This window comes from Hippoglossus stenolepis, chromosome 17 (assembly GCF_022539355.2).
Source record: "Hippoglossus stenolepis isolate QCI-W04-F060 chromosome 17, HSTE1.2, whole genome shotgun sequence".
Lineage (NCBI taxonomy): Eukaryota > Metazoa > Chordata > Actinopteri > Pleuronectiformes > Pleuronectidae > Hippoglossus > Hippoglossus stenolepis.
In genome coordinates, this window is record NC_061499.1 from 10122030 (window position 1) to 10148746 (window position 26717).

Here is a 26717-nt window from a genome sequence, read left to right on the forward strand (position 1 = left end):
ATATTAAAAGATCACAGAAACAATCTTATTCCAGTAACTGTCTTAAATTGCAGGCTAATGAGCCATCAGCCATTTAGGCTTCGATTAACTATAATAGTATAATAGTTGTTAAAATGATTATGCATTTAAACAGGGGTAGGTTTTATTGGTTTCATTTTTAGATTACTTAGATATGCATTATGCCTACATATACTACCATTAGTGGCAATACCTCTATTATTACAATAGTCATTTGTATAAATACTTTAAACATTGCTACACCTCTCCATGTATGTTATACTCTCTTTTCTCATGAATTCCAATTGGTAGTTTTTCCTTACTCTAGTCGAGGGTTAAGGGCTGAGGAGGTCGCACCTTGTTGAGCCCTATACGCATTGTGAATATGGCCTCTACACATAACATTTGATTGATAAATTGATGGATATTAAGTGCATAAATGCTGACAAGTATGGCCACATCCAGCGCACTGTAAGTCCTCTTGACTCAAAAGGGTCAAAAAGCTCTTAGCTACATAGATTTAGTGAAACATGTGTGAAAATGGCTCACGAGGAAGGAAGAAATGATAGAAACCTTAATGGTCACCTGTTGCATACACCTGCCCTGTTGAAATTCACACACTTTGCTGTTGTGTATAATGTGTATTTTTATTGACAAGTATTACATTTTGAGACACCGCAAATGTTTACTTTCATGGGGGAAAACTATGGTCTTGGATAACTGACATTTGAGTCACAGCCACCTTCACATACTCTATTCCCTCCCTCTTCTCACCTCCCCTCAGTGTCTCTTCCTCTCTCTTTCCCTCTCATGTTATTTCCAAGTGTTACTGCCCCTCGCTCCCAGAGCTGCTGCTTCCTCTCCTCCGTCCATCCATCTCTCCGCTGCCACACTAGAGAAAGTCCCCCGTGGTGCTGAATGCAATCACTCTCCGCTCCTCCAAACATCTAGAGGCTCCGGCTGTTTCTCTAGTGGCTTTAAATAGGCTTCTCGGGTCAGGTATATGCTGCATGTGTGAAGAGGCTGTGAACAAACCACAGATCATATCCATGGAGGCTCGGCATGACTCAGGCACGGCACAAAGCCACATATGATGAAAACACCCCCACTAGAATAACCTTTGTTGTGTGAAGAAACAATCAGCCAGAATCGATCACTTCTATAGAAAGGGACAGAATGGAAGGGACATGAAGGAAAAGGTCCTGGATTCTTGTTTTTCTTCTGCTGAAGCTGAACATGATTGAACAACAATTGAAGTTTCTGCGTAGCTTTCAGACTGAATCCTCAAGGATACAGATATTAATTTAACTGTAGCTATCGTGGATTCATTACACTATTTCCCCCAGATGTGCAAAGCAGCATTTAAAATGCTTTTTTGAGAAAAGGAGATTTTTCAAAATGAGCTGATTGGTGTTTTTGTATTTTAAAATTACGTTCATTGATGCTCACATTAACCATATGACAAACCATATGGGTAAAGCGGAAAATGCCAAGTGCTGCATATAAAGTAGTGGATTAAAGGAACAGTTCAACATTTCGTGGAAGACTTTCTCCGTGTCTCATTTATCTCGCTCGCCACGCCTCCTATAATCAGCTGACTGTTTGCACTTATCCAATCAGTCACTTTATTTGTCAATTTCTGCCATGAATAGAAAATACAATCCAATTTTACAGTCCAAGATCGATCAAACGAAATATCAGTCGAATTAAATTAAATTATCCAACAGTGAATTCCCTTTACCCAAAAAGTGTAAATACGAACTATTTAACATTGCAAGCAAGTAAGTAACTTTGCACTAACAAAGCAGTGTCAAGTCTGAAAAGTGTAATAATATTGGACGAAAGCCTTTTATCAGGAGTCTTTGCTCCACACATCAAACCTTTGCACACATTTATAAATACATGCATGTGAATTCCCCTGCAGACACACACAGCGTATCCCCCCGCAGTCGCCCCGAGGTCTTGTCAGATATGGGGCCGAACAACTTGACAGCAGTAAGATAAATCTCAGGTGATGTCACCCCGTGGCTGCACGTACCTTGTCACTGCCATTAGCATCACTGTCAGACCTACATGACCAACAAGTATACTGAAAGCCAAGGAACAATTTTAAGACTTTTTAAAATGTATTCTTCAGTCACCTGGGTGCCATCTGAAAGAGTGAATAGAAAAATACATGAGGGGGAAATGTTGTCAAGCTCTGAAATATCTCAGTGAAAGTCAAAAGTGCTCCCTCCTGTTTTTTTAAAAGTATATTTTTGGGGAGTTTATTAGATTTAGTGAAGAAGAGACAGGAGGAGTGGGGACAGAACGTGGGAATGAAATGCAGTAAATGGTCCGATTTGCCAGAGGTTGAACCGGGAAGCTGCTTCTCAAGGCGTACAAGCCCATAGGATATGTGTCCTAACCATTCAGCTGTTAGGGTATATTATATGGCATATATATATATATATATATATATATACATACACACATACAGATACTTGGTACAATCGAGTGCACATGAATGACACTGGAATCACAGAGTCCCTCTCCGTTTATGTTTTCAGCGTCAGCAGATAGTTGAGTAATGTTTTTTTCACAGCGGGGCCCATCTGTTTTGCGATGAGAGCAGTGAACGATAAAATGTGCTGCGCAAAAGGTCATTTGATGTGAGTTTGACTTCACAGAGGGTTTTAATAGTCACGCACTGTGTGTGTTTCACAGTCACAACCATTTTAAGAAGAAACATGCTAAGCTATTGTAATGGCAGGGTAACTATTGTCCTGTGGTGACTCCAGACAAGGTCCGCTGAAGCCAGAGGTGTTGTCCATCCAGTGGTCGGGTCGTCGCTCCAACCGGAGGCTCCAGAGGAACAGCAGCCTGTCGCCCAACAACCCGCTTCTTAGTCTCGTCAACTCAGGTGAGTTGATATGTTCACTTTGTTGTGTTGTAACATGTTAAACGCTGCATCCTGTCGTCAGGTGCATCCTGCGCTTCTGTCTTGAGTGACGACCTCTTGCTGCTCGGCCAGAGTCTGTGTCTCACAGGTCAGGGAGGAGAGAGACGTGAGGGGTGGAGGTCTACTCGTGCCCCTGCGTTTCAAAGTGTAGATTTCAAAGATGGGAATAAGCGTTTTTAGAAAGATATAGGGGATTATAGAGACCTCCTCAGGGCTGCACTCGGCCCCAGCATAGAGGCACGTCCTCTGAACATGCAATGATCTATCACAGACGTCACACGGCGATGTGATGCAGCCTTGTGGGGGGGGGGTATTTTTCTCTTCCTGTGTAGGTTTCCTCCCACAGTCCACAGACATGCCACTCAGGTTCATTGAAGACTCTAAATTGCTCACTGATGTGAATGTGAGCGTGACTGGTTGTTTGTCTCTATATGTCAGCCCTGTTATAAAGTGACGACCTGTCAGGGGTGTATCCTTCCCCTCGTCAGATGTCAGCCCACTGCAACCCTCAGCGGATGAGTGGTATCACTGATGGACGGATGGATTTTTCAAGCCTTCCCCCCTTTGAGCACAGTCCATTTTCCAGCAGTTTAACTTGCTCTTTTACAGCCCAATTTTCCTCCATGAGAGACTTGTCACTGCCAGTGATTGCAGAGCGGAGTGTATGAGGTCCTGCACAGTGGGCTGCAGCTGGCCTATAGTGCTTTGGCCTGTAAAGGGCATCACTGAACGGCTTCTTTTCCCAAAGTCCTGAAAAATAGACACATAAGCTGCTTTCAGACCTGCACTGAACCCTGGGTAATTTTGTGGAGGGGCTGATGGTGAGGATGCCAATGTACGAGCGAGAGGATCCTCACATTCTGGGGAGTGGGTCTTGTCAGCCCCCTGGTAAAGACCCTGCATAATGTCCGAATGAGCCCCTGTGAGAAAACGGCAGGAGAGGATTCACTGCAAGCCAGTGGGTGCGTTGATGATGTTTCAAATATGTGACAGATGCAAAAAAGACAACCCCTCCAGCTGTGGTTGCTAGGAGATCTTTTTCAAACACTGCAGAGCCTCTATAAACTTCGATCACGGGCCTCAAAGCTTTTCCATTGATTTCCCTTGGTCCTGCTTTGTGTAACATGAAAGGAAAGCTTGAAATGCCTTCTGGGACACGGCTACAATTTAAGTAGTGTCAAACAATCAATGGAGGATATGTGTTTATAATACAGTGGATGTATGCAGCGGCTTTCATCCGTGCCCCTTTGTTGCTTCCTGTGAAACCTCCTCCAGGCGTTTATGATGAAGACAGCCAGTGGACGTTCCAGGTCAACAGACTGCAGAAGCTGATCGACCGCCTGGAACAAAAGGTAGCTTCCTTTCTTTGAACGTTTCCCTAATCTCCTCGTACCTGCTCCTTTTCCCCTCCAGCCTTCCACAGTTCTTATTTCCCATCTGTCTCCTCCCATCTGCTCTTTACACCCCTTTTCTCAAATTAACCACAAATTATGGCAAGTGGATTCAAAACAATATCAACTATTTTACTCAGCAACACCTTCCCACACACAAACACAGACCCATATGTACGAGGGAATATGTGGAAAGGCACACAGCTGATATGTGTATATATATATATATAATTATCATGAGTCAAATGTAATGTTAATTCTGGGATAAAGATATTTATGAGCCCAAAATGTGGAGGAACTTCTCTCTCTGCAGTTTGACCTAGTGAATCATGAAAAGCTTTGGCCCTTTAGCGAGTAGCTTTTATTTATACAGCTGGCAACTGACATAGTGGAGCAAAAAAAATTATATCTACGACAAAATAAAATGTTTACCTCATCAACTCAAAATATGTCAATGTTGTGTTGACAGATTTTCGAGCTATTGTGCGTTCAAAGACCTGGATTCTTGTTTCCTTCATTATTTGAGCCTGATGTTGTTGTTGTGGATTCTTGTTGTGCAGGAGATTCGTCTGGAGCCTGCTGAGGAGGAGGTCCTGGAGAGCAAATCGGTCAGTTTACTGACTTTCCTTTACTTTTTTCATTGCTTTTCTGTGGAGGCCTCTTCACGTAAACTCTTATTCTCAAAAGGCGGAGTGCTGCTGAAATGGAGGCCACGCTGACAATATGCACTCAGAGGGTTGTCATGGCAACAGCTGGGAGGAAACTTGTCACAAGTGTTTTCTTTCCTCCTCCTTTGCTCTGCCTGTCCTTATCTTTAATCTCAGTGTTTATAGACTCAATATTTATTTCGATTTTTAAGATGAGGCTCATGTTCAGAGAGCAGATATGTGTTTTGCAGGTGTGTGAGATAGAGAGATAGAGAGAAAGAGGAGAGAGAGTGTAGTCCTTCACAAATCTATTGCTTTATAACCAGTAAGAACCACATGGTACATTATATACAGTGTAATTCATAACACGTGTGAAAATCTTGCTACTGTGGAAATTTCACATATAAGCCCATGTGGATTTTGAGCATTTCACTATTAATAAATTCACATGGTGGAGACACGTGATATTTCAGATATATAATATGAGGATCACATGCAAATCACGACTGACGTGATACATTCACATGAAGGCAAATCCACAGGATTATTGACAAGTAGCTAAAGTTTGGGCTTTAACGGTTTAAACTGAAACGTTGACATTTTGCAACTAGCTGTAACAGCAGTTGTACAACTGGGTGATACAGCCCAAAAATATATCAGGATGAAAATCAGTCGAAATAGATAATTATCACAAGTAATGTCATCAATGTCAAATTATTATTTGCTTTAGATTTAAAGACCAAGGTTGTGGTTTTAAACTCTTCTGCAGAGAACATTTTACAAATCCTAAATTCATCAGTATATATTGGACTTTTGTTACGAAGCCATTGATGAAAATTATGCTGCAAAATGTATTGATATTGATTTTTATCACCAAGGATATTTCACATGTGAGATCAGTCATTTCATGTGACATTTTTCATAAGGACTGGTTAGTATCGGTGGAGAAAATGGCTGAAGCCATGATGCAACACACCTATTACATTTCACTGTCGAGTCTCATCAGTAGTGTGGTAGCGTCTCAGTGTGTGTGTGGGAATTAATCAAGCGTAATTGCTTTTAACACTGTGTGTCAGTGGGAATAAATGTGCTGCTGAGAGAAAACCAGTGATGACCCTTTGATGGTGTGCGTGCGTGTGTGTGTGTGTGTGTGTGTGAGAGAGAAAGAGAGAACGTTTTTATTTTTTATGTTTCTTAATTAGCCACTGAGAAAGAGTCCTGAGGTGTTTTATCAGTCACACACATCATTAACACACACCCTGTGCACCACAGGCCAATGGGCAAACCATTCACTTCCTGTTCCCATCATCCTCTCTGCCTCTGTCAACAATTCCTTATCAGCCACAGGAAATCATTCACATACATGTCATGATGTAACAGGTCCTCTTTGTTCCCTGCCGTCCACGTCTCTGCAAAACCAGATGCTGATTCCTTTTTTTCCTCTTCGATGCTTTGTCACACTCTGGCACAAGAAACTGCTGCCGGGACATTAGATTATAGATGTTATCAATCTTATAGGGTTCTATTATTCAGTGCCGCATTAGTCACCAGCTTTCTGCTAACACGTTGAGCCAATGTGGAACTCTGCCAGGAGATTTTTTTTAATCCCCCTCAGCTCCGTCAGACTTGCTCTCAACCGGAAGCAAGTTCTGACCCTTTTGTTGTCTGCGTGTGTGCTGGTGTGTGTGTGTGTGTGTGTGCTGGTGTGTGTGTGTGTGTGTGTGTGTGTGTGTGTGTGTGTGTGTGTGTGTGTGTGTGTGTGTGTGTGTGTGTGTGTGTGTGTGTGTGTGTGTGTGTGTCTTTACAGCACATCCTGATAGTCCAGAGGCAGCTCTCCGTGCTGGAGGAGGAGCTGGAGGAGTTTCGTCAGGCTCTCAGACAGTACATGGAGTGTGCCTGTGCCCAGACTGGATGTCTACAGTCAGTCCTTATTTTCCTTGTTCACTTTTCATCGGGGATTTCTGCTCTTTCTGTTTTGTTTTTTTACTGAGCTTTAGAAAGAAGAGTAAAAAAATTTAATAAATGCAACAGAAAAATAAAAACAAACCTGTCCCCATGAAACAAGAGATTTAACATTTATTCATATTCAGATCTGTATCTTAGCAGGTCAGTAAGATCAGATTTTACACTCTAACTGTAGTTGTAGTGTCATCAGGAGACCAAAATACTTCATGCTTATACTGTGGGTTCAGCTTTATTCAAACCGTAGACTGTTTATAAAGATGGACGACATGACAGCTCCCCAAAAGTGAAGCCAAAGTGTCTTCATTGCCCCCTGTTGGCTGGCTGCAGTACAGGTTATAAAGCCCCCCCTCCACCATGTTAGTGGATGGGATATTTACCAAATCAAAAAGTCAAAGTATACATAAAATAGATTTTTTCCGAGATGGTTTCAACAGTTTAGGTTGTTATCACCACACCGATGTTTGTTTAAGTGTTTATTTTGATGGTAAAAAAAACAAAATTATGAAAAAAAGTTGGTAAAACCTTATAGAAACTGCAGTGTAATGTCCTGACATCACCTCAGACATGCTCCGGCTTTAGTTTTGCATCCGACCACAACATGTTGTGTCGACAAATGAAAGAACATTTCCATTTTCTTCTTCTCCAGCCAAATATTTAAAATTTAATTTCTTCAGCCATGTCGCCCGAATCGGTTAAATTCAGCTTTAGCAGAACAAACTGAATCACTTACAAACAAAAACGCAGCCGCCTGAAGAACCGTGTGACATTTACATGCTTTGCCTTGACAATTGCTCTAATTACCCAGTCATGTAAACTAATTTTCAAGTTTATACGACTCTTAAATCTGAAGCAGAACACTTCGTAATCATCATAAATTCCAGGGTGAAGCCACAGAAAAGATGATTTGACAGATCCACGGTGCCTGCGCTCAGCCCGAGTGTAGGAAACAAGAGGATGTGTTAGGGGACATGATGTCGCACACTAATTAGCGATTGCATGACTTGAGCTCTCTCTTGTTTTGCATTTGGCAGCATCGCAGTTCAGCGGCTGGCAAATGAATCACGCTTCATTCTCTACGAATTCTGGGAGCACAACAACGTGTGGAAGAAGTAAGTATTCGCCGGCACCATATGCATCGTGACTAATGCACCGTGACCCTGCTCACATGAATCCCAAAATATTATCTTTACTCAACATGAACCCGCTGAGGGGAGGTCTGGTTCCCACTGAGTTTAGAGACACTGAGTCTGTGAAGCATTCAGAAGAACAGAGGAGAGCCACTGTTACATCAGGGAGAACATAGATAAAAGAGAAACTGATACTAGAAACTTAAACTATATTATTTATCAGAATTTTGTGTTCTTAACTGTATTAATGTCTTAACATGTGGCTACATGTAATTTGTTCAAGATACAATGTATAGTTTGTTATTGCCATACATTCAAAATTAAATTAAATATTTCAAAAACGCTGCTATACACTTGTTTTATTAATTTGCATCCCTGAAATCTGCTGCCAAAGAACATAAATTTACAAAAATTAAATCCTTAACGTGCCAAATTAAAACCTTTACTTTCCATAGAACTTTTTATCTTAGATACATGCATGATAAAAATTTTGGATTCAAAATACCAAATAGCCAAGCAGAATGGAGTCATGTATTAGAAGTTTAAAAAAAAAGTGAAGTCTTCCATTCTGACTTCATCCTGTCATGTCTCCTTCTTCTCCAGCCACCTGCAGACCAACTACAGTAAAACCTTTCAGAGGGGGAACGTGGACTTTCTGGAAACTCCTGAGAACCTAACCACCATGCTGGTTCCTGGTAAGAACATTCATTCATTTGAGTCCTCAGCCCTCTTCAGCCTCAGGCAACCTCTCACTGCATGCTGTGCAGACAAATGATGCATGAACCCACAAAACTCAGTTTAAAATCCAAGCCACGATGCCAACGATGTACAAAATCACTTCATGCTCCCACTCACAAGGACTCGGAGCTGACTAAATCTGTCAGAGAAATACACAGAGGGGGGGGGGAGCACAGTGTCTAATTGATTGGGGTCAAATCAGAGGTCTGCATCTTTATTTTCTCTTTGTCTCGTCCACAGCGTCGTGGTGGGTCCTCAACAACAACTGAAATCAGACATCACCCCTCACTGATCGTCACTGATGAGTGCAGAGAGCAAACAGTCACCTGTCAACACGTCAGGAAGTCCACAGTGGCACACACACACACACACACGCTAATTCAACACAACTCGTGCAGTCATGGTGATTAGAATAGATTTTATGACCTCCATGTTTCGTCATAGTTAGGTGGTAGGGGGGATAGCCCACGTCTGTGTGTTTGTTTACACTCCTGCACGACGCTCTGACATGCGAAAAGCAATGACCTGATCTGACATCATCACTGTGTTTGACGGGACATCATCTGCAGCCCGAAGTCGATCATGAGTGTGTGTGTGTGTGTGTGTGTGTGTGTGTGTGTGTGTGTGTGTGTGTGTGTGTGTGTGTGTGTGTGTGTGTGTGTGTGTGTGTGTGTGTGTGTGTGTCATAGATGACCTTTTGGGGACAAACTTCAGACTAAAGACCAGTTAATTGGGGACGGCTTGAAAAGGTTGATTTCTGTGTAAGGGCAAGTCTCCAGGAAATGAATGCAGGTCTGTGTGATGTTCCCAAAAGTGACCTGTGATGACATGTGTGTGTGTGTGTGTGTGTGTGTGTGTGTGTGTGTGTGTGTGTCTCCCATAATGTATTTTAAGGTTAATGTGTAGATAATTAGTAGTTAAGGATTCAGTTAAGAGTGTAAAGTCTCCAGGAAATGAATGTAAGTCAAAGTAATATCCTCTAAAGTCATGGAGACGTGTGTGTGTGTGTGTGTGTGTGTGAGAGAGAGAGAGAGATAGAGAGAGATGAGATATAATTGTTTCAGTTGTAGCAGCTCATTAAACCAATATTCTGTGTTTAATGTGTCAAATTGAGATTTTAAAAAATCTGTTGGTCATAAATAAAGACGATATATTGTTGTGTATGTCGTGTTTATATCCTTCTCAGTCTTTGAGGGTCCCTGTTTTCTTGGCTTCTCACTCTATTTAAAAAATAACGTGAAATTGTGTTTGTCTAACAGCTGAGATGTGCACGTCTGGGCCTTCTGCATCTTCCCCTGTCAACAATAGAGACTTCTAATCTAATAGAGACCAAATCTAATTGGTTCATTTGCAGACTCAAGACGACAATTTAATTTTAATTTAAAGTGTTAATTTGTGACTTCAAGCTGGTGAAAGGCTCATTATCTGACTCTGTGCTCTCTCAGCTGCTAAAACTGAGACACATTCACATCCAGGGTGTTTGCAACTCAAGTGACTGCAAATGCTGCCACCTAGAGAACAAAGAAGAGAACGGCAGCTATAGGAAAATAGACTGCTCAGAATTATCCTGACCTTTCTGTTGGATAGAGACAAAAAGTATTTAGGATAAATGATCTTGAATTGTGTGTTTTTATACACGACCTGGGGGTTAGGGTTAGTGACCGCAAATCAATCATAGCAACCCCAAAAATCGTATTAAAGCCTCAAAAAGCTTAACTTCAAATCAAAATGTGTCACAACTGAAACAAGAACCATGTGGATGTGGTTCAAACAGATTTGATTGACAGCATATTGCAACAACCCCACAACTTTCATCACTTTAAATCCAAGAAATTGCAAAACTTGAGAAGGGTGAGGACCGAGACCTGGATATTACGCGGCAGTGTCCCTGCAGCGTGCTCATTTCCAGTTTTTCTCTCCCATCATTTCCAGTCTGCAAATAAAGGTATAAAAATAGGTCACCAAAAATAAATAAAAGGAAGGAAAATATTGCTGTGACCGCTGCAGGGAAGTACATCACATCATCTTTTATCGAAGTGAGCCTCATCTATTTCAAACCAGTAAGAAGAGCAGAAGAAAGTACAGAAATAGAAAGTGTCAAAATAACTGCATCTGTTGTTTTGCACAAATCTAGGCTACATTTTCATTCGAGACCTCTTTTTGAAACTAAATAATTGATTAAGAATATATACATTTTAAGGGCCTTTTAATTAGTAAGTCTGTAATAATCGAATTCAAATAAAACTCATTTTAAGATGAGACTTAAAGAACGGGGCTGGTTCTTTTTAAGACAACGACTCATTAGTATTTTAAGTAATGACTCGTGTAATGACAGTTTGAGGGTCAGGTTGATAAAACTCATCCAAAACTGATAAGATATTGATTATGTTTTGCTCTGCATGAGCAAAAGGAGATGAATGACAAGACTTCCATCATGTAAGACACTGCAGTAAATAGTATGTTAAGATGGTGTGGACTGATCTGGTCTTTCATTATTTTACAGAGGATATATGAATATAAATATTTATGTGCATCTTAATTAGATTCCCTTATTTTATTTAATGACAATTAATGTAAATTAAAACAATCATTTATTTATGAAATGTGATCTGCATCATTTAGCAAATGATACGCAGAGAAGCCGGAGTGAAGACGTCAGCAGAAGCAAGAGGGGAAGTCTACACTCAGGATACATTATTAATGTGTGAGCACTAAGCAGCGTTTGAATGTTGTAGCTGCAGCAGAACATATCAGTCCAAAACAAATAACATTCGACAAAGAAACAGACCAATACAAGCAGTTTTTTCATTTTATTGATAAATTATCATTTTTAAAAAGACCCACAAGCCATCGTATCCTTCCGCCTGGCACTACACTTTTTAAAGTCCTGAATTTGAACTATGTACAAAGAGTATTTTTTATATTATTTTCTGCTTCATCATCATCATCATCATCATCATCATCATCATCATCATCATCATCACATTCAAAACAAGGTTAGAAGTTGGAGCTGTGCCCACTGGTAAAAGGTCAAGAGACAGGGTGCTGAGTTCAATGTACAGCGATGCTAGCTATAGCACTAGAGTTCACTGGCGGTCGGAGAGACGCATATAAGCTGCGAGGAGGAAGAGGAGGAGGAAGAGGAGGGTTTACATTCTAACGCAGAAAGAGCAAAGACGGGAACATCACACGCGTCAGCTACCGCGCTGAAACAGAAAAAAAACACACACTCTGTAACTGAAAAACAAAATCAACATGCAATCGTGAGTCTCACATTTTTCCACCAGTGAGAAGGCAACGATAATCGCAGTGAAGGACGCAGCGGCGGAGGCCGAAAGCAACTCAAGTAGGAGGGTTATTGCTGTAGTGAGTTTCAAAGCTGCGTGGCACAAACAAAGAAACAAGCTCCTGTTGATCTGATGCTCTTCTCCACTAATACTGGGCAGCAAAGTTGGCACGCATGGATATTTAAGGGCAGTTTCTTTTTAAAAGTCAATCATTTCGAGAGTTAAAATCATACAGCAATACCATGTCAGTATACACAGGCAAGGTAAATGGTTTACGAGACACTAGGAGTATGCAGCTTACTGTAGCTGGAGTTTTAACTAGCAGCAAAACAACACATACAATTGCATATAATCGTAGTGCAATGGGCAAACTGTTATTTTGGTCTGGTCAGAAACAAAAGAAATCAAGAGGGTACCGTCAGTTCAGCAGGCTGCTGATCAACGAACTAAAAACGCTCCACAAGGACCAAATCCTGCCAGCTCGCTGAACGATGATTTTTAAATCAGCGCAGGAACCAAATAATTTTGCTTTCATCAACAAAATGTTTCTTGATTCTGTATTTTTGGAGGATTCTGCAAAACCAGGGCAGGATTTGAGTCTGTGTGGAGCAGGAGGAGGTCGATCGACGTACGAGAGGTTTGTTCAGCGAGTTAACAACATTCAGAGACTCAAACGCAACGGGATACATCTCCCAACACACACACACACACACACACACACACACACACACACACACACACACACACACACACACACACACACACACACACACACACACACACACACACACACACACACACACACACACACACACACACACACACACTTCTTCAACGCTCTCTGCAGACGTTCCACTCCACTGAACATGACCGCTTTCAGATCTGAACCTAAATACTGGGGTTTGTTCTTCCGGCCGTGCAGGGCCGTGCAGGGCCGTGCTGAGCCGTGCCCATCCTAGGCGAAGCTGTTCTCCGGGTAGCTCACTTTGATTGCGCCCCAGTAGCAGGCTCGTATCAGACAGATGAGGCCCAGCAAGTAGGCGAATGCCCAGGACACGTAGGTGGCGTTGTACTGACTGGCAAAGTCCCGAGTACCAACCTGGAGAAGAGAATGTAGGTTTTATTTCTTATTTCTTATTTCAAATGAATTAATGTCAGTCTAAACAGGCAAGGTAAATGTTTACATTTACAAATCGATTAGAAATTGACTGAACCGATTTCCCCAAAAATTTGTGGAGGGTTGGGCCTGACCGAGGAACAACACAGTACATTTTGAAACAGATTCAGATAAATGGGCAGATCCAGGATTTTTGCCTTGACTTGATCCTTCTACAAAACAGAAAAACACTATGAAGTCAAAGACCTCTAATATTTGATGGAAGATTCAGAACTATGCGAGTGAATCGATAAAACGATAACAAACTGCAACAAGCTCATTAAAACGAGTTCAAATATGAGAGAGTATAATCCCTTGAGATTATTATGGAGTGATTATGTTTCTAATATGATTATAACACATTGTGAAAGTCTGGTAAACTGTGAACACTGAACAATATGTGGTTGCTGGTACAAAGTAGAGTTACTGTTTACTGAACGATTCAGTGGATTAATGGGCCAAAGCATAATTGTGTATTTATGTAATATTATGAGAACAAAGGTACAAAAACATTACACAACCTCTGCTACTTTTATCCATCCATCTACAATTGTGTATATTTTCTGAATTGTTAATAATAACAAGTTTCTCAGGTCAGCTAACCTGTTTCTTTTTTTAGCCCTGCAGCTCTATGGGGGGTGCTCAATCCATATCTCAACCACTGTGCTGAGAAAATACATACAATTACACAGAGAGGATAAAGCCATACTCACTGTTAAACCCACGCCAATGAAAATGCAGATCATTCCTATGGTTATGTAAGCACAGCAGCGCCTCCTAGGGAGCGCACTACCAACAGAGGATCTGCAGGTAGAGAAAGAAAAGGAGAAACAGGTGGAAAAAACAAGGTCAGTATGAGAAGAGAGGAGGAAACATACTAAATGTCATCTCACTTTTATGAGGATATAATTAGAAGGACTTGAAATGAACAGTAATATAACAAAGCATTTTAAAACAACTTAATAATCCAAACGCTGCCTTGTTGAAATGTTCTGTCTGTTATGATTATTGAAACCGTTTGTAGTGAAGCAGAAACGGTTTCTTAAACATGTCCGACTCCGTCTTCCTCCCAGTGATCTCACTCCACATCACCCCGACGATATTACGCACGAAGGCACCGCAGGCCGGTCACATGAGCAGCTCCATACAGTCTCCATTGCAAACACATGCACTGGCGTCACTTTCTTTTTCCTTCACCATTACTTCCCCCCCCCCCGTGCTCTCACATGCCTCTCATGTGATGGGACTCAGAGCGCTCCTCAGGAATGGCCGGTATTCCGATGGTTTAGGGGCGCCAGGTCACCTGATCATCTTACCTCTCTCTCTCTCCCCCTTCCACCTTTTCCCACTTTGTTCTGCTCACTGTTTGAAATAGTAACACCTACAACCTTTTTACAACCCCACGTTTTTGCAACTGAAGATTATTATTATTTTCATTAAACAACCAGTCCACTTGGGGGGGGTTTCCTTTGCAAAGCAGCTACCAAACCAGAGGTATCAGTTCCTTATGAGCATAAATTATCCTCACATGACACCTCAACATCTCAACCACCATCGTTTTGACTTGTGTTTTACAGGAGAGACAGTTTTTATGGAGTTAAAGGCACCGATAAAGAATAAAGCTAAACTTGGTGAAATTGTCTGTCAGAACCTGACCGAGCTCGAGAGGAAGATAATCAAGCTCGATAGACATTTTAGTTTTTTGTGACCAAATCTGACCCGAGCCTGATAACAAAAATATAACCTTTGGTACTTTTTTGTAAACTTTGGAAGAGGAAACAAGGTTCTTTGATTGCAATGTAAAGTGCAACACCACTTTATAATTGGTGTCTTTTAAATTCATGACAGCTGGGAACATTTGCTGCATGTGGATGAAACCGATAACAAATACTGTGACTGGAGATGAAGATAGGTGGACACAAATAGAGACAAAGACAAGGTTGGAGATATAAATAAACTGTCAACATACAAAATGAAATGAACAGAATGAAACAGATGCAGAGATATGAAAAGAGACAATGACAACATATTTTGGCTGCAGTTCGTGATTGTGATCCCTGTTTACCCTGCGTACTGTACATTTTGCAACACCCACCCACCGCTCAACCTTGTGACCCCACCACCACCACCACATTACTATGACATGAACTGAGGCTGAGTTTTAATTCCTGTCACACTTAGAGATTAGCCCTCATTACCTCCCCTCTCCTTCCAAGAGCTCGAAATATCCAGACCTCTAAACCCCAACGTCTGACTGCAGTGAGTTTATCCATAAAGTAAGCAGTGGAATAAAAAACACAAACTTCAGTTATACTGAACTGTTTTAAAGCAATCTGGTTCCTCTGACGTACAAAATATCTTGGTGGTAATTAACTGCCCCAAACAAGATTAAGATCAAATGTTTAGTCTTTCAGGTCTCTTAAAATTCAACCAAACCCCCCCACACTGAAAGTCTACTGCTCAAACTCAACGGACAAGATGCTAAACAAACAAACAAGTTCTTTCTGAAATAACAGTGACTGTGTTTTTCTAGTTTTATGGCTTACAACACTCAGTATCTCCAGAAAGCCTGTAATTCAGGGCTTAACCAACCAAACCAGGGATTTTGCAAGTTTAAGCCCTTCTACTGCAAATCACTTTACTTTGCATCAAAACCAACCATTTCAGCCATACTTACTGTATTTAAGAAAGTTCTTATATATTATGGACTTTTCTGTACAATATGAAAATAGCGTACAGTGAACATTTGATTTGATTTGCCTCTGAGGATTAATAAAGTAATCTATCTATCTATCTATCTATCTATCTATCTATATAAGTATTTGTTTAAAATTACATTATAACATAGGAAAAGGCAACTAAATTGATGAACTTAAACAGGTCATACAGAAATAAATGGAAACCACAAACAAAAACGTGCCAAATGTCTAAAACTGTACTGCATAGAATTTGAAAATGTTCAGAAGTAAAAAGAAATATATATATATATTTACATACATGCATTATTTGATGTTTATGAGCTTTGACTTGCGAACACACTTCTGTGATCATTAAAATTCCTTCACAAGATTAAATTATAAACTCATTTTTATAACATATTTTGATTCAGTTGTATAAAGAATATCCCCAATAAGAGTAAGACAATAGAAAATAAGTGCAGATAAAATTGTCACATCACAACAATCGAGTAAAGTGTAAAAGTATGTAGTTGTGTTTCACTGCGACCTCTGTGTGACGTGTGTTGAACGGAAGATTGATGGACTCACATTTTTTTGCAGTGGGGACACTTGGCGAGTGTGTTAAACCGCAGCTCCATCCACTGTGAGGAGACAGAGAAGATACACACTGTTCAGACGCAGCGTTAAAGAACACACATGAACACACTGCTGTCCTACAAGAACAATCAAAGGAGTTACATACTGGGAACAATGTGATTATCTTATGATGGTTTGGAACTTGGAATGGGTTTATTATTCCTGTATTAGAAAAAAATTAATTGAGGGAAAACTCTATGACTACACGTCAATCAATTGTGTAATGTTAGTTGTGGTTGTTTCATTTACGACTCTGTAGGTAAAAAAAGAAGTGTTCATCCATCACAGATCAGCAGGATAAGACGCTCCTAATGACACAAGTTAAATATGTGACTTTTCACATCTGGCTTCAGTGAAGGAAAGATATTTTAAAAGAGACACATTTTGCTCATACTCAGGTTCATAAGTATAATTTGGGTTTTCACTTCAGAAGGTTTACATGCTCTAATGTTCAGACATCACTTTCCTCTTATTAAATGATTATGATGCGGAGGTATCTGATGGGTTGTTAAAGAGCTTCGCACCAGAGGAAAGAAAAACTTAAAACGCATAATATGTCTCCTTTAAAATTACTTATAATGGAACTAAAAGACAGTTTTATGCATTAAAATATCAAACTGTCTGTTCAGGGCCAGATGTGCAAAAGGTCACGTCACCACCAGTTTAAATTAGGCCACAGATTGAGTTGGAGCAGTGTTAGGCTGTTTGTTAATATGACCCCCCGGTATGACCAGCTCTCTCAACCTGTTGGTGTGCTGGGGGAGAGCCATCGCTGGGCAGGCCAGACATTGGCTGGGATGACCTGGCGTCCTCACTGCCCTACAGACGCCGACAGGCAACAGTGTGCACACGTTAAGAGGTTCGATACCACCAACTCTGACATGTGAGTCAATGTCATCATCCTGTCTTCCGTTCTGCGTTTCCCTTTTTTATCAGTATGCAAGATGTTCAGTAACAGTCTGAGTATCCTCGGCGGGGGGGGGGGGCAGGATGACAGCTTCATTTAATATAAGACTAATCTGCAAAACGCTGGTGTAGCTGCAGGTTAGAGGGGTATGTTTCATCTCTTGTGACATCTCATGGCAACACTGCACCAAAGTGGTACGTTAGACATTTAGCCAGACATAAGTTACGGGAACATGAAGAAAATGTATGACAGCCATTTGCAATCACAATATTCTGCCAGACAGAGTGTAAAACACGACGGAGTTTTTCATTTCAACCGATAAAACATTGTTAAACAGACTAAAACCTTGTACTTGTGCTTTAGACTGATTTAAATAAGCTTTTCTTTGATACCAGCTCTTTGAATATACAGTAAAATCCAATGACGTTCCATCAAGCAACATGTTAATATGATTATTCATATGCACGTATCAATAACAGCACAGCAACAAAATTCGGCCTGATCAACTCAGTGAGTCGTTAAATTGTCGTCTCGGCAGTTTTACGTACCAGGAAGGTGTTGCCACAGTGACCGCAGACCACCCTCATCCCCTGAGGCTGGATGGGCAGCGCCGGCTGAGCGGGCTGCTCCTCTGGGATGACCATCACCGGGCTCAGGTTAATAATGCGTCTGCTGTCGGATTCAACACAAGCCAGGGCAGGGTTATAAACGTTTCTGATGTCATAAAACTATAGAAATGGATTAATTTGCATCGTAGAAGTTGACCGTGTTCATACGACAAATGAGAGGTAAGAGGACAAGACAGTCTGAATGTCTCTGCTGTGACCTACCAGTTTGGCCGAGGACATCCTATCCTCCTGGACGTGTCTTTACAGATGAGCAGGCAGTTGCAGGGACACCTAACATACTTCTTCCCTGTGGGGGGGTTCTTGATGGGCTGGGAGAAAACAAACAGTATAAAACTCAACTCAGAAACTAAAAGCCAGGGAAGAGAAGTTGATTTAAAATACTGAAGAGGTGACACAGCTTTGACCCATCAGCTTCAAATGGCCACATTACTGCTGCTTTCAGACCTGCACTGAACCCTGGATCATCTCCTGAAATTTCTTTCTGCCAGGCCCCTAATAAAACTCCAGAGAATGTCCAAATGAGCCCATGTGAGAACAATATCCAGAAGATTCACAGAGAGCATGTTAAAGATGTTTCTAACACTTGACACAAACAAAATTAAAAAAATTAAAATAAATAAAGAATACAAATATCTCAGGATGAAAAAGAGGTGTCATACACATAAAATATGGCGAAGAAGATGTCAGTTAGGAAGACAAGATTCCAGAGCTTTTGGTGGAATTTATACATCAAGTCCTGCCTCCTACATGTTTTACTGGGGCCCCACCCATCAGCTGAACATTCCAGAGATTTTCCTATTGGTGTGAACACGTCTGACACGGACAATCTCCTGCTGCGTTCTCCACATAAGAAAGGTAAACTCTGGAAGATGACCAGACCCAATTTTCGAGACATTTTCTGGAGTTCATGTCGGAAAACGGCTTAGGTCACACTAAGCACAACTGAAGGCCAGACACTGTCCACTGTGCCCTGCTTTAGTCCAGACTGGTATTATGTGGCTACGCTGATGCATTAGCATCACAAATATCAGACAGTGGGAACCGTAGCAACAGCCATTCATTCTCCCTGCTCTAACAGCACTTTGACAGAACTGTGTTACTGAGGCACCGGTGACTCATTCAGGCCATTTGGAGAATTCGTCACAGGACGAGCTGAGAGGTGTGGCAGATGTGACCGATGTGTGTACCAACATCTAATGGGCGACATTGCAAAGGTGAGAAACAGTCAAGAAAGAGGCCTCCAAGGGAAACGGTTACTCTTGTGTTTACTGACAAATCACGTTCTATCACACAAATTAACGCTGCACAATAAATCAGAATTAAACACACATGTATATCAGGGCAGGAGAGGAAAGGGACGACAGGCAGCTCAAATAAAGCCGACGACAAAGCGTCCATGATATCAACACTCAACTTCACATTAACTTCGTGAAGCTGTCAGCGGCCTCCACTTACCGAAGCTTCATTGCAGACCGTGCACTTGACCACGTGCTGATGCAGCTTCCCGTCCAGGTTGATGAGCGACTCGCACACGCGGCAGTTGATGACAGGCACGCCGCCGGCGTCGGGGCTGGCGATGGCTGTGTAAGGAGGAGGTAGTTCGGCTTTGAGAGGAGGGCAAAGCAGACAACACACAGCCAGGTGTTAATCGCATGCGTCTGGAAAAACGTCACGAACAAAGAGCTGGAGTTTTTGTATCATGTGATAGAAAAAAGTAGCTCTGATAGAAAACAAGTCATTGTTATGTTTTGTCAACAAACAGGCTCAGGGACTCAAGATGCAGCTTTTGTCGTCCAAAAACTGACGACAACATATCATGCAACATTCTTTTCCATCTTAAACACACCTTGGCTCATTCAAACTTCATTTCTGATCTTTTAGTTCAATTAATTAAAAACAGAAAAACAGAAAACGTAGAGTAGAATACATAAAAGTAGAATACATGCTCACACAGCTATGAAATAATTCATCCATTACAGCTTCATAGATTGATCCGTCGTTTGCCAATAATCACGGCCGATATGAGCCTTTCACAGACATCGGTATCAGCTTTTATGTTGGTCAATATGTGCCAATGCACGACTTTGCAGCTTTGAAATAAACTACACCATAATCATAAGGATAACACAAACAAAAATGTAACATCAACTTTCTGATTCTGGTCCTACGAGCCAAAACAAAGTCACACTCATAAGAATATTTCTAAGAATTACACGACTTTCAGTTCTTAGCAGTAACTTGTTTTTGAATCAAAGCCACAAGCTGTGTGACACAAATGTTGTTTAATGACTCACTTATTTACTCTTACAACCAACTATATCCTGGCCTGAAAGCATTGACAGCATCTTACAATCCTGACTTGTGTGTGAACACTGCACAGCGACCGCAGGGCTCTTTCCTCATCCATGGTTCTTTCAGCTTAACTCCTGCTCTCACTGTATGTGAACCCATGACAGGCTGTGTACAGCTCGGATTGCTCAACATGTGACTCCTCTCTTGTCAGGGGCCATGCTCCCCTCTGCATGTTTTAAAGAGAAACAATGAACCCTTTTAGATTCCAAAGTGATGCCAATAAATCCACCCGCTGCCAAACTGTGTATAAATATGCTATAATCTCATATTTGAGCTTCATTTGTTTTTTTTATTGATTTGTTCAGTTGACTGATCAGCTGGATGTTCTGCTAAGTTAAATCATCTCAGCTAATGAGTCTAATAAAACTACCGACCATGTTCTTTAAGAAGCCTTGAACAGCCAGGACCAATGATCCGTGTCTAATGGTCCAAACACAAGTGCAATCAACTCCATCAAATGTCCGACCTTCACAGACTTGAAGATTTTCTCTTTATGTCTGAAAGAACCACTGTGAACCAACTACAGTAGCCACTCGAGTGAACTCTGTACTGTTTAATCCCACAGTAACCTGCTGTAATTGGTCTACATTCCATGTGTTTTAATCAACCTAATACAAGGACTTTCACCAGTCACTAACTTTACTACAGTATCCAAGCGTATTTCACATTCTGAGGGATGTAAAAACAAAAAGAGCCACGCTGACAGTCTCTCCATTCCTAGTAAAACTAACAGTTTATAGATTAAATGTTAAAATGTTCTAATCACAATCTGCCATAACAGATACTGGGAGATCTTCAAATGTCTTTTTTTGATTAAAATCCAAAGATTTCCAATTGAAACAGAGAAAACACTCATGTTTGAGAAGCTGAAACCAGAAACGCCTGCACACATCTGGCTGAAGGACTTGTTGTCAAAACATGAAAACTAGACAGGCACTAAGTAGAGAACATTCCTCTGCCTAGGCCCAACAGTTCCCTTACGAAATCACATTTAAAATTACTGGATCTGCAATGAATTGATATCAGTCCCTGATTTTTGTCATCAAGATCCATGAATTATTCTCTGGGGAATCAACAAAATGTGCCCTACCTCACAATGTTAAAGAAAGTGAAAACAAATCCTGAATCCGCCCCCTGATCCGGAGCCACACCAACCTTTGATGGTTTCTTCCTGCCCCACCCCTCGACAAAATCTCAATGACATCAGTTGAGTAGTTTTTGCATAATCCTGCAGCAAACAAACACTAACGCAGGTGAAAACAGAACCTCCTTGGTGGAGGTAACTAGCCAGACGGCTAACATAGAATAAAAATAGTTTAATATATACCGTATATATTGACTTCTTCAAATAACAAAACCTGTTTAAGTTAGTAAGAAAACAATATGAAATGTGTGTGACTGCAGGTTTCTAACTATATTCATCATATTATCTAAGAAACCGATTTACTGCATTGCTCTAAGAGACACAGATCAAATACAGAAATATACTGACGTCCAGTCTCCTCTGATGCTTCATACTTGAGGACAGACTGTGGAATATTCACCAACAGGCCAAACAAATAAACCAGAGCGCAACAAAGATTTGACACTTGTATTGTGAACAGGCAACACATGGTGCAGCTTAAAAACCCAGATGAGTCATATTCTTCTATATTATGTTAGTCCAGAACGTAATAGAGTATTCAGATCTCTTCTAAAACCTTTAAACCTTATATATTAGTATAATATAAAGTTCTGATCAACGCGTCCTCAGCACTTTTCTCTCTCCGTGTTATCAGGCACCACCAGTGTTTTTACTACTGGAGTCGTCCTGATGCTCGTCTGAAACAGAATATGGCAGCTATAGGTTTTCACCAGCTGTCCTTGGAGCCGGCGGTAAGACGAGAAGACGCTTTACTACGACCACCACTATACAGCCGCTTGAGCCATGTGTGTTTCTGCTTCATGTGATCATGACATGAATAATGTATGTATGTGAGAACGGAAATGTCTGAGTCAGTTGCTGTGGACATTTTCTGGAGTTTTTTCCCGGCAGCCCCCCCAAAGTAAAATGTCTGAGTGAGGCACTGTGAGAATGCAGCAGGAATATGTTCTAGAAAATTAACAGTGAGCAGGTGGACGTGTTGATGACGTTTCTTGCCTTTCTCCTGCTACATTCTTCATATGTGAAAGGTAAACTCCAGGAAATGTCCAGACCCGATTGTAAGGACACTATCAGGAGTGCACGAGTGAAAATGGTTTCGGCTTGTGAGTTTTAAAATATCCCCAGACTTATTCTGTATCTGCAAGGTCTCCTGTCACTGCAGCACATCAAGAGGGACATTTTACAGACTGGCACCTTGAACAACCTCTGTTTTTCTATTTGGATTTTAAATGTTTTATCGCCGTCATGATTAGATTTAGCCTCGAACAGGCTTCTGTTGAAAAATATTAAGCAAGAAGGGCGACAAAATCCGAGCTTAGTGCCTTGACTCAGCAAATGCGACTGGCCCCTCACCAACACCGCACTGTGCACACGGGAGGAAAACACAGCAGAGAGTGAATCACGACCTGTTACTGCTGAATAAAGTCTGACTGTAAAGAAAAAGTCATCAGGTAGAAGGATCTGAATCTAAAGGAATCAAACACAGCAGAGATTGTAGTGCAACTTCACAAAAAGCCGCTTTGATTCCATTTGAATCAAAGCTCTTATTCACTAAAAGCATCTTATCATTATTGTGTTTTAGGGAAAACATCTCTGTTTGGGCAACGTCAGCTCAAATTAATCCATTTTACAAATTGACTGGCCGAGGATTGTCGACCCAACAAACCCAAAGAAACTGGAATTAGCTTCAATCCAGACATCAGAGACAGAAACTAGGCCATGAAACATTCTGGCATCGGTTCAAGCTTCTTCTTTTTTTAAAAACTCGTTTATTGTTTTACCACCTAAAAGAGGCTTTATCAGTTTGCAGGTCGGACTTGCGGACTTTGCAGAGTCCAGATTAATCCGGCGCGACGTATAAATTATGTGAGATTAAACAAAATGTTGATTTGTCTGCATTTTGTTTGCTCGACATGAGCCGTTTGTCCTGAAACGCTCCGTAGAGAGTATTACACGGTCAATGAATCCATTCACACGCGTGCAGCAGGACAATCTGAGAGAGGAAACGTTTACATGGGCCACAAACAGGTGGAGACGAATATGTCCTCGGGAGCGTGGAAGCCATCCTTATGTTAGTTTTAATTCTAAAAGAAGAAATCAACTAAAACAAGACATCAAATCCTCTGACAGGAGAGTCAGAGGTGGATGTTTTTGTACTAACTGGGAACCTTTCTCAAGCGAAGCCTCCAGCAAAAACAAACAGCACGTGAGAGCATGTATGTCTCCAGATTAAAAAAAATAAAATGCAGAATCTGATGAGAACAAATTCAGAGCAAAGGTCGGTCCTGCATGGCAGCAGCTTCCAGACCTCCTGGTTTTGGGGGATTTATGATCATGATTAAGATTTATGACACTGTAACCTACATTCAGCTGTTTACTAAGTGGACACTGGGAGTTTACACCCAGTTCTTTAGAATATTCAAGATGCCTTTAGGAGCAAATGTGTTGTTTACAGTCCTGTACTCGTGCAAATCAGCACATTGACAGCTTCCATTGAACATAAAGCATTTAAGTCATGTCGTGCAATTGATTCAGGCCCAAAAACAAAGGGCACATCTGGACATTTTTGACTTGCAGCTGGGACAAAAGCCTGCTCGCCCCAGCCTCTTTCTGCAGTGGGTCAATTCTCCTCCCGTCAATCAACAACCCACCAAAATAATACCAAACATGCACAGAGGCCCTGCAGCTCCACATCACGACTGGTATGATCTATATTTGTGTTGTTTCTGGTGAAGCATTGCAGGCTCCAGTGGGTCGTGATGGAGGCAGTTCTGCAGTAGAAAAAGCTGAGTTATTATTGTAGGCCTCCTCCTCTCCTCTCTAACCCACTGCTCCACTTCTCACAGGGGGGGAAGCTCCACCTTTTTCTCCGGCTGCAGACAGACTCCTCCGCCGATGCCCTCGCCTTTCGCTGCTGCAGTTTCATTTTACGCACGAACCCGATACGCCGCAGATATGATTCAGCATGCAGGCAGCGGCCGGGGGGACATGTCGTGTGTTTACCTCGGGGGCTCGCGTCCTGCAGGTACGGGGGCGCAGTGGGGGTCACGTTCCCGGAGTTGGGGCCCGACAGCAGCGGGGAGCGCTCGTCCATGCCGTCGGAGGCCATGTCGATCGCCGTGAGGAGGGACGGGCGGAGGTGGAAGCTCCGAGTCTTTGCGCCCAGCGCGGAGGAGCAACCAGCGGCGGATGGTTGGTGGTTGCCGAGTTGCTCCGGTCCGGCAGCCCCGGTGACGGCGCGCTGGAGAGGGGAGGAGCTCCGCGGCGCTCCCCGCCCCTCGCTGACATGGCCCTGGGCCCGGGCGGTGCTCGTGTGCGGGGATCTGGAGCTGAGCACTGCGCACATCAGGACACTGTGGTGGAATGTGGTTTAAAAATATAGACATGTATAAATATTGTATCTGGATTTAATTTGATCGCAGCTTGTACTTATAAATGATAACAAATAACAAAACAACAAACCCCTGGAAGTCAGTCAAAGATGGGGGTTCTGGGAGGGAGCCCAAATATAAACATCACATCAAATGCACACATGATTTCTATTTAAATAGACAACAACATTTTATAACAAAAAAAACATGAATTTGTGGGAGTTGAAGAAATCCGGGATCTGTTTCTGAGACATATTTGATCGACTGTTATAAAAAATCCGATAGGCAACACAGAAAATACCAGTGAAATAAAAACAGCTTGTATTTAAAAGGAATGACAGAACCTCTGCTGCTTGTATGAAAGTTTGTCAACTGATTTGTTTGGTCCACTTTCTTTGCCTTGCACTTACAGCTCCTTGTCAGTAGGTGGTGATGCAGCCCCTCCAGCTACCCCTACGTCCAGCTTCATTGGGCCCCTGGGCACAGACCCTACGGCACAGACATGTTAAAGGCCCCCACAGCTTCATTTGGAGCAAGACGACCAAAACTCAAGGAGGCTTAAAACAGCTACCTTTTCAGGGTCACCGTTTGTGTCCCTGTATCGTCTTTAGCGTCTCTTTGGGGTCATTTGACTGACGTTCCGATGGTTCTGGCTCAGGGGCCACGACCACTGGGACCCTGAGGCGTGTGCTTCACTTATCCTTCCGTTATATTACTTGGATTATTTAGATCTTTGACTTTCTGCCCACACATTATTAGTAACTGTATAAAATGACCAAACATGCAGATCAAACTTTGATGTTATTGGTTCTCTGTGGTAAAAAGCAGTAATGCCTAGTCTTTGCCACTAGATGTCAGTGTAGGAACGTGCTGCAGCACTGATGATCTGAAACACACAGACAACCCACAGTGCAGCTTGGATTAAAAATCCTCAGGAGTTTTTCTCACCTGCATAGAAAAACTAACACCATAAGGTTCTGCAGTTAAGCTTACTGTATATACCGTTTTTCAAAATGTAAATCCAATTTTTATTAGATAACATCGCCACACTGCTGGGAATGAAACACAGAGGGAGAAATACTAAGACCTTAAATCATCAATTCTTTTTTAGTAATCATTTGTAATTTTATTGAGCGAAAATGTCAGGTTCAAACATAATGAATAAAGAACATAACGAGTCTCAAAATCCAGGGAACAGTTATTAAAATGTGTAAAGTCTACCAAGTTTGCTAAACACACATAAAAAGGAAAAATACCAAAGACATGACATCAGTGCTCTACGACCGCAGACGATCATGAACAAACAGCAGCAAGAACATGGAGGAAGAAGCAGAGCTACAGTTTCCACATGTTCCATCTGATATTTATGTGGAGACTTTCTCCTCTGACCCTCTGTCATCATGTGGAACTGAGAGATGAATCTGAATTTTCTGTTCTACTGATTCTTTTATGTCTACTAAATGTGATTCTGTTTCTTCATACACTGTAATTTTCCTACAGCTGCCTCTGAACAACATGTTTTGTGGGAGACGGCTCATTGCTCTGTTCCTCTGTCTGACAGCTGTAAACCAGCCTGTGCAGCATATGTGACTATTTTTCTGGCTCCTCCGTCTGAATCCATTTGACGACAGACTCCAAGCATGACTCAGACATCTTCATCTGCAGGAAACCGTTCACCCTTTGTTCCCCAGATGGTTTGAAAATCTTCGCCAGGCCTTAAATGACAACATCTGGTTGCCAAGATCAGTGCG

The 26717-nt window shown here is 41.7% G+C and overlaps 2 protein-coding genes across 5 annotated transcripts in view; one reads left to right on the forward strand and one right to left on the reverse strand.

The window, feature by feature from the left end:
- Positions 1-12905, forward strand: part of necab1 (N-terminal EF-hand calcium binding protein 1) — a 25700-nt gene extending 12795 nt beyond the window's left edge. For 2 of the 3 annotated variants that reach the window (XM_035183027.2, XM_035183028.2), the window contains 7 exons: positions 2778-2899; positions 4214-4290; positions 4890-4937; positions 6784-6896; positions 7973-8050; positions 8672-8763; positions 9047-9969. In XM_035183027.2, coding sequence (XP_035038918.1) covers positions 2778-2899; positions 4214-4290; positions 4890-4937; positions 6784-6896; positions 7973-8050; positions 8672-8763; positions 9047-9075 — 559 coding nt within the window. In that variant the 3' untranslated portion in view covers positions 9076-9969. Of the gene's footprint in view, positions 1-2777; positions 2900-4213; positions 4291-4889; positions 4938-6783; positions 6897-7972; positions 8051-8671; positions 8764-9046; positions 9970-12788 lie in introns of those variants that run through there. The other variant, XR_007034955.1, reaches the window with a different exon arrangement.
- On the reverse strand, positions 11604-24888 carry pip4p2 (phosphatidylinositol-4,5-bisphosphate 4-phosphatase 2). Of its 2 annotated transcripts, XM_035183030.2 has the most exons (8): positions 24599-24886; positions 19555-19703; positions 18301-18407; positions 18019-18142; positions 16516-16568; positions 13963-14053; positions 13044-13192; positions 11604-13013 (listed from the first exon to the last, which is right to left on the reverse strand). In XM_035183030.2, the coding sequence occupies exons 1-7, from the start codon at positions 24702-24704 to the stop codon at positions 13049-13051; spliced, it is 774 nt and encodes a 257-aa protein (XP_035038921.1). In that variant the 5' UTR covers positions 24705-24886; the 3' UTR covers positions 11604-13013; positions 13044-13048. The 2 variants fall into 2 exon arrangements, with proteins under 2 accessions (XP_035038921.1, XP_035038922.1); XM_035183031.2 differs by having other exon boundaries at positions 11604-13192; positions 19555-19679; positions 24599-24888.
- Between the last annotated feature and the right edge of the window lie 1829 nt (positions 24889-26717).

Bases quoted from the DNA above. Each gene is read 5' to 3' on its own strand.
- pip4p2 (XM_035183030.2), bottom strand. From the start codon at position 24,704: ATGGCCTCCGACGGCATGGACGAGCGCTCCCCGCTGCTGTCGGGCCCC. The intron at 16,569-18,018 runs GTACGTAAAACT...GTCTCCTCACAG, and splicing joins ACTGTGGCAACACCTTCCTG to TGGATGGAGCTGCGGTTTAA. The intron at 14,054-16,515 runs GTGAGTCCATCA...CTCTACCTGCAG, and splicing joins TGTCCCCACTGCAAAAAAAT to ATCCTCTGTTGGTAGTGCGC.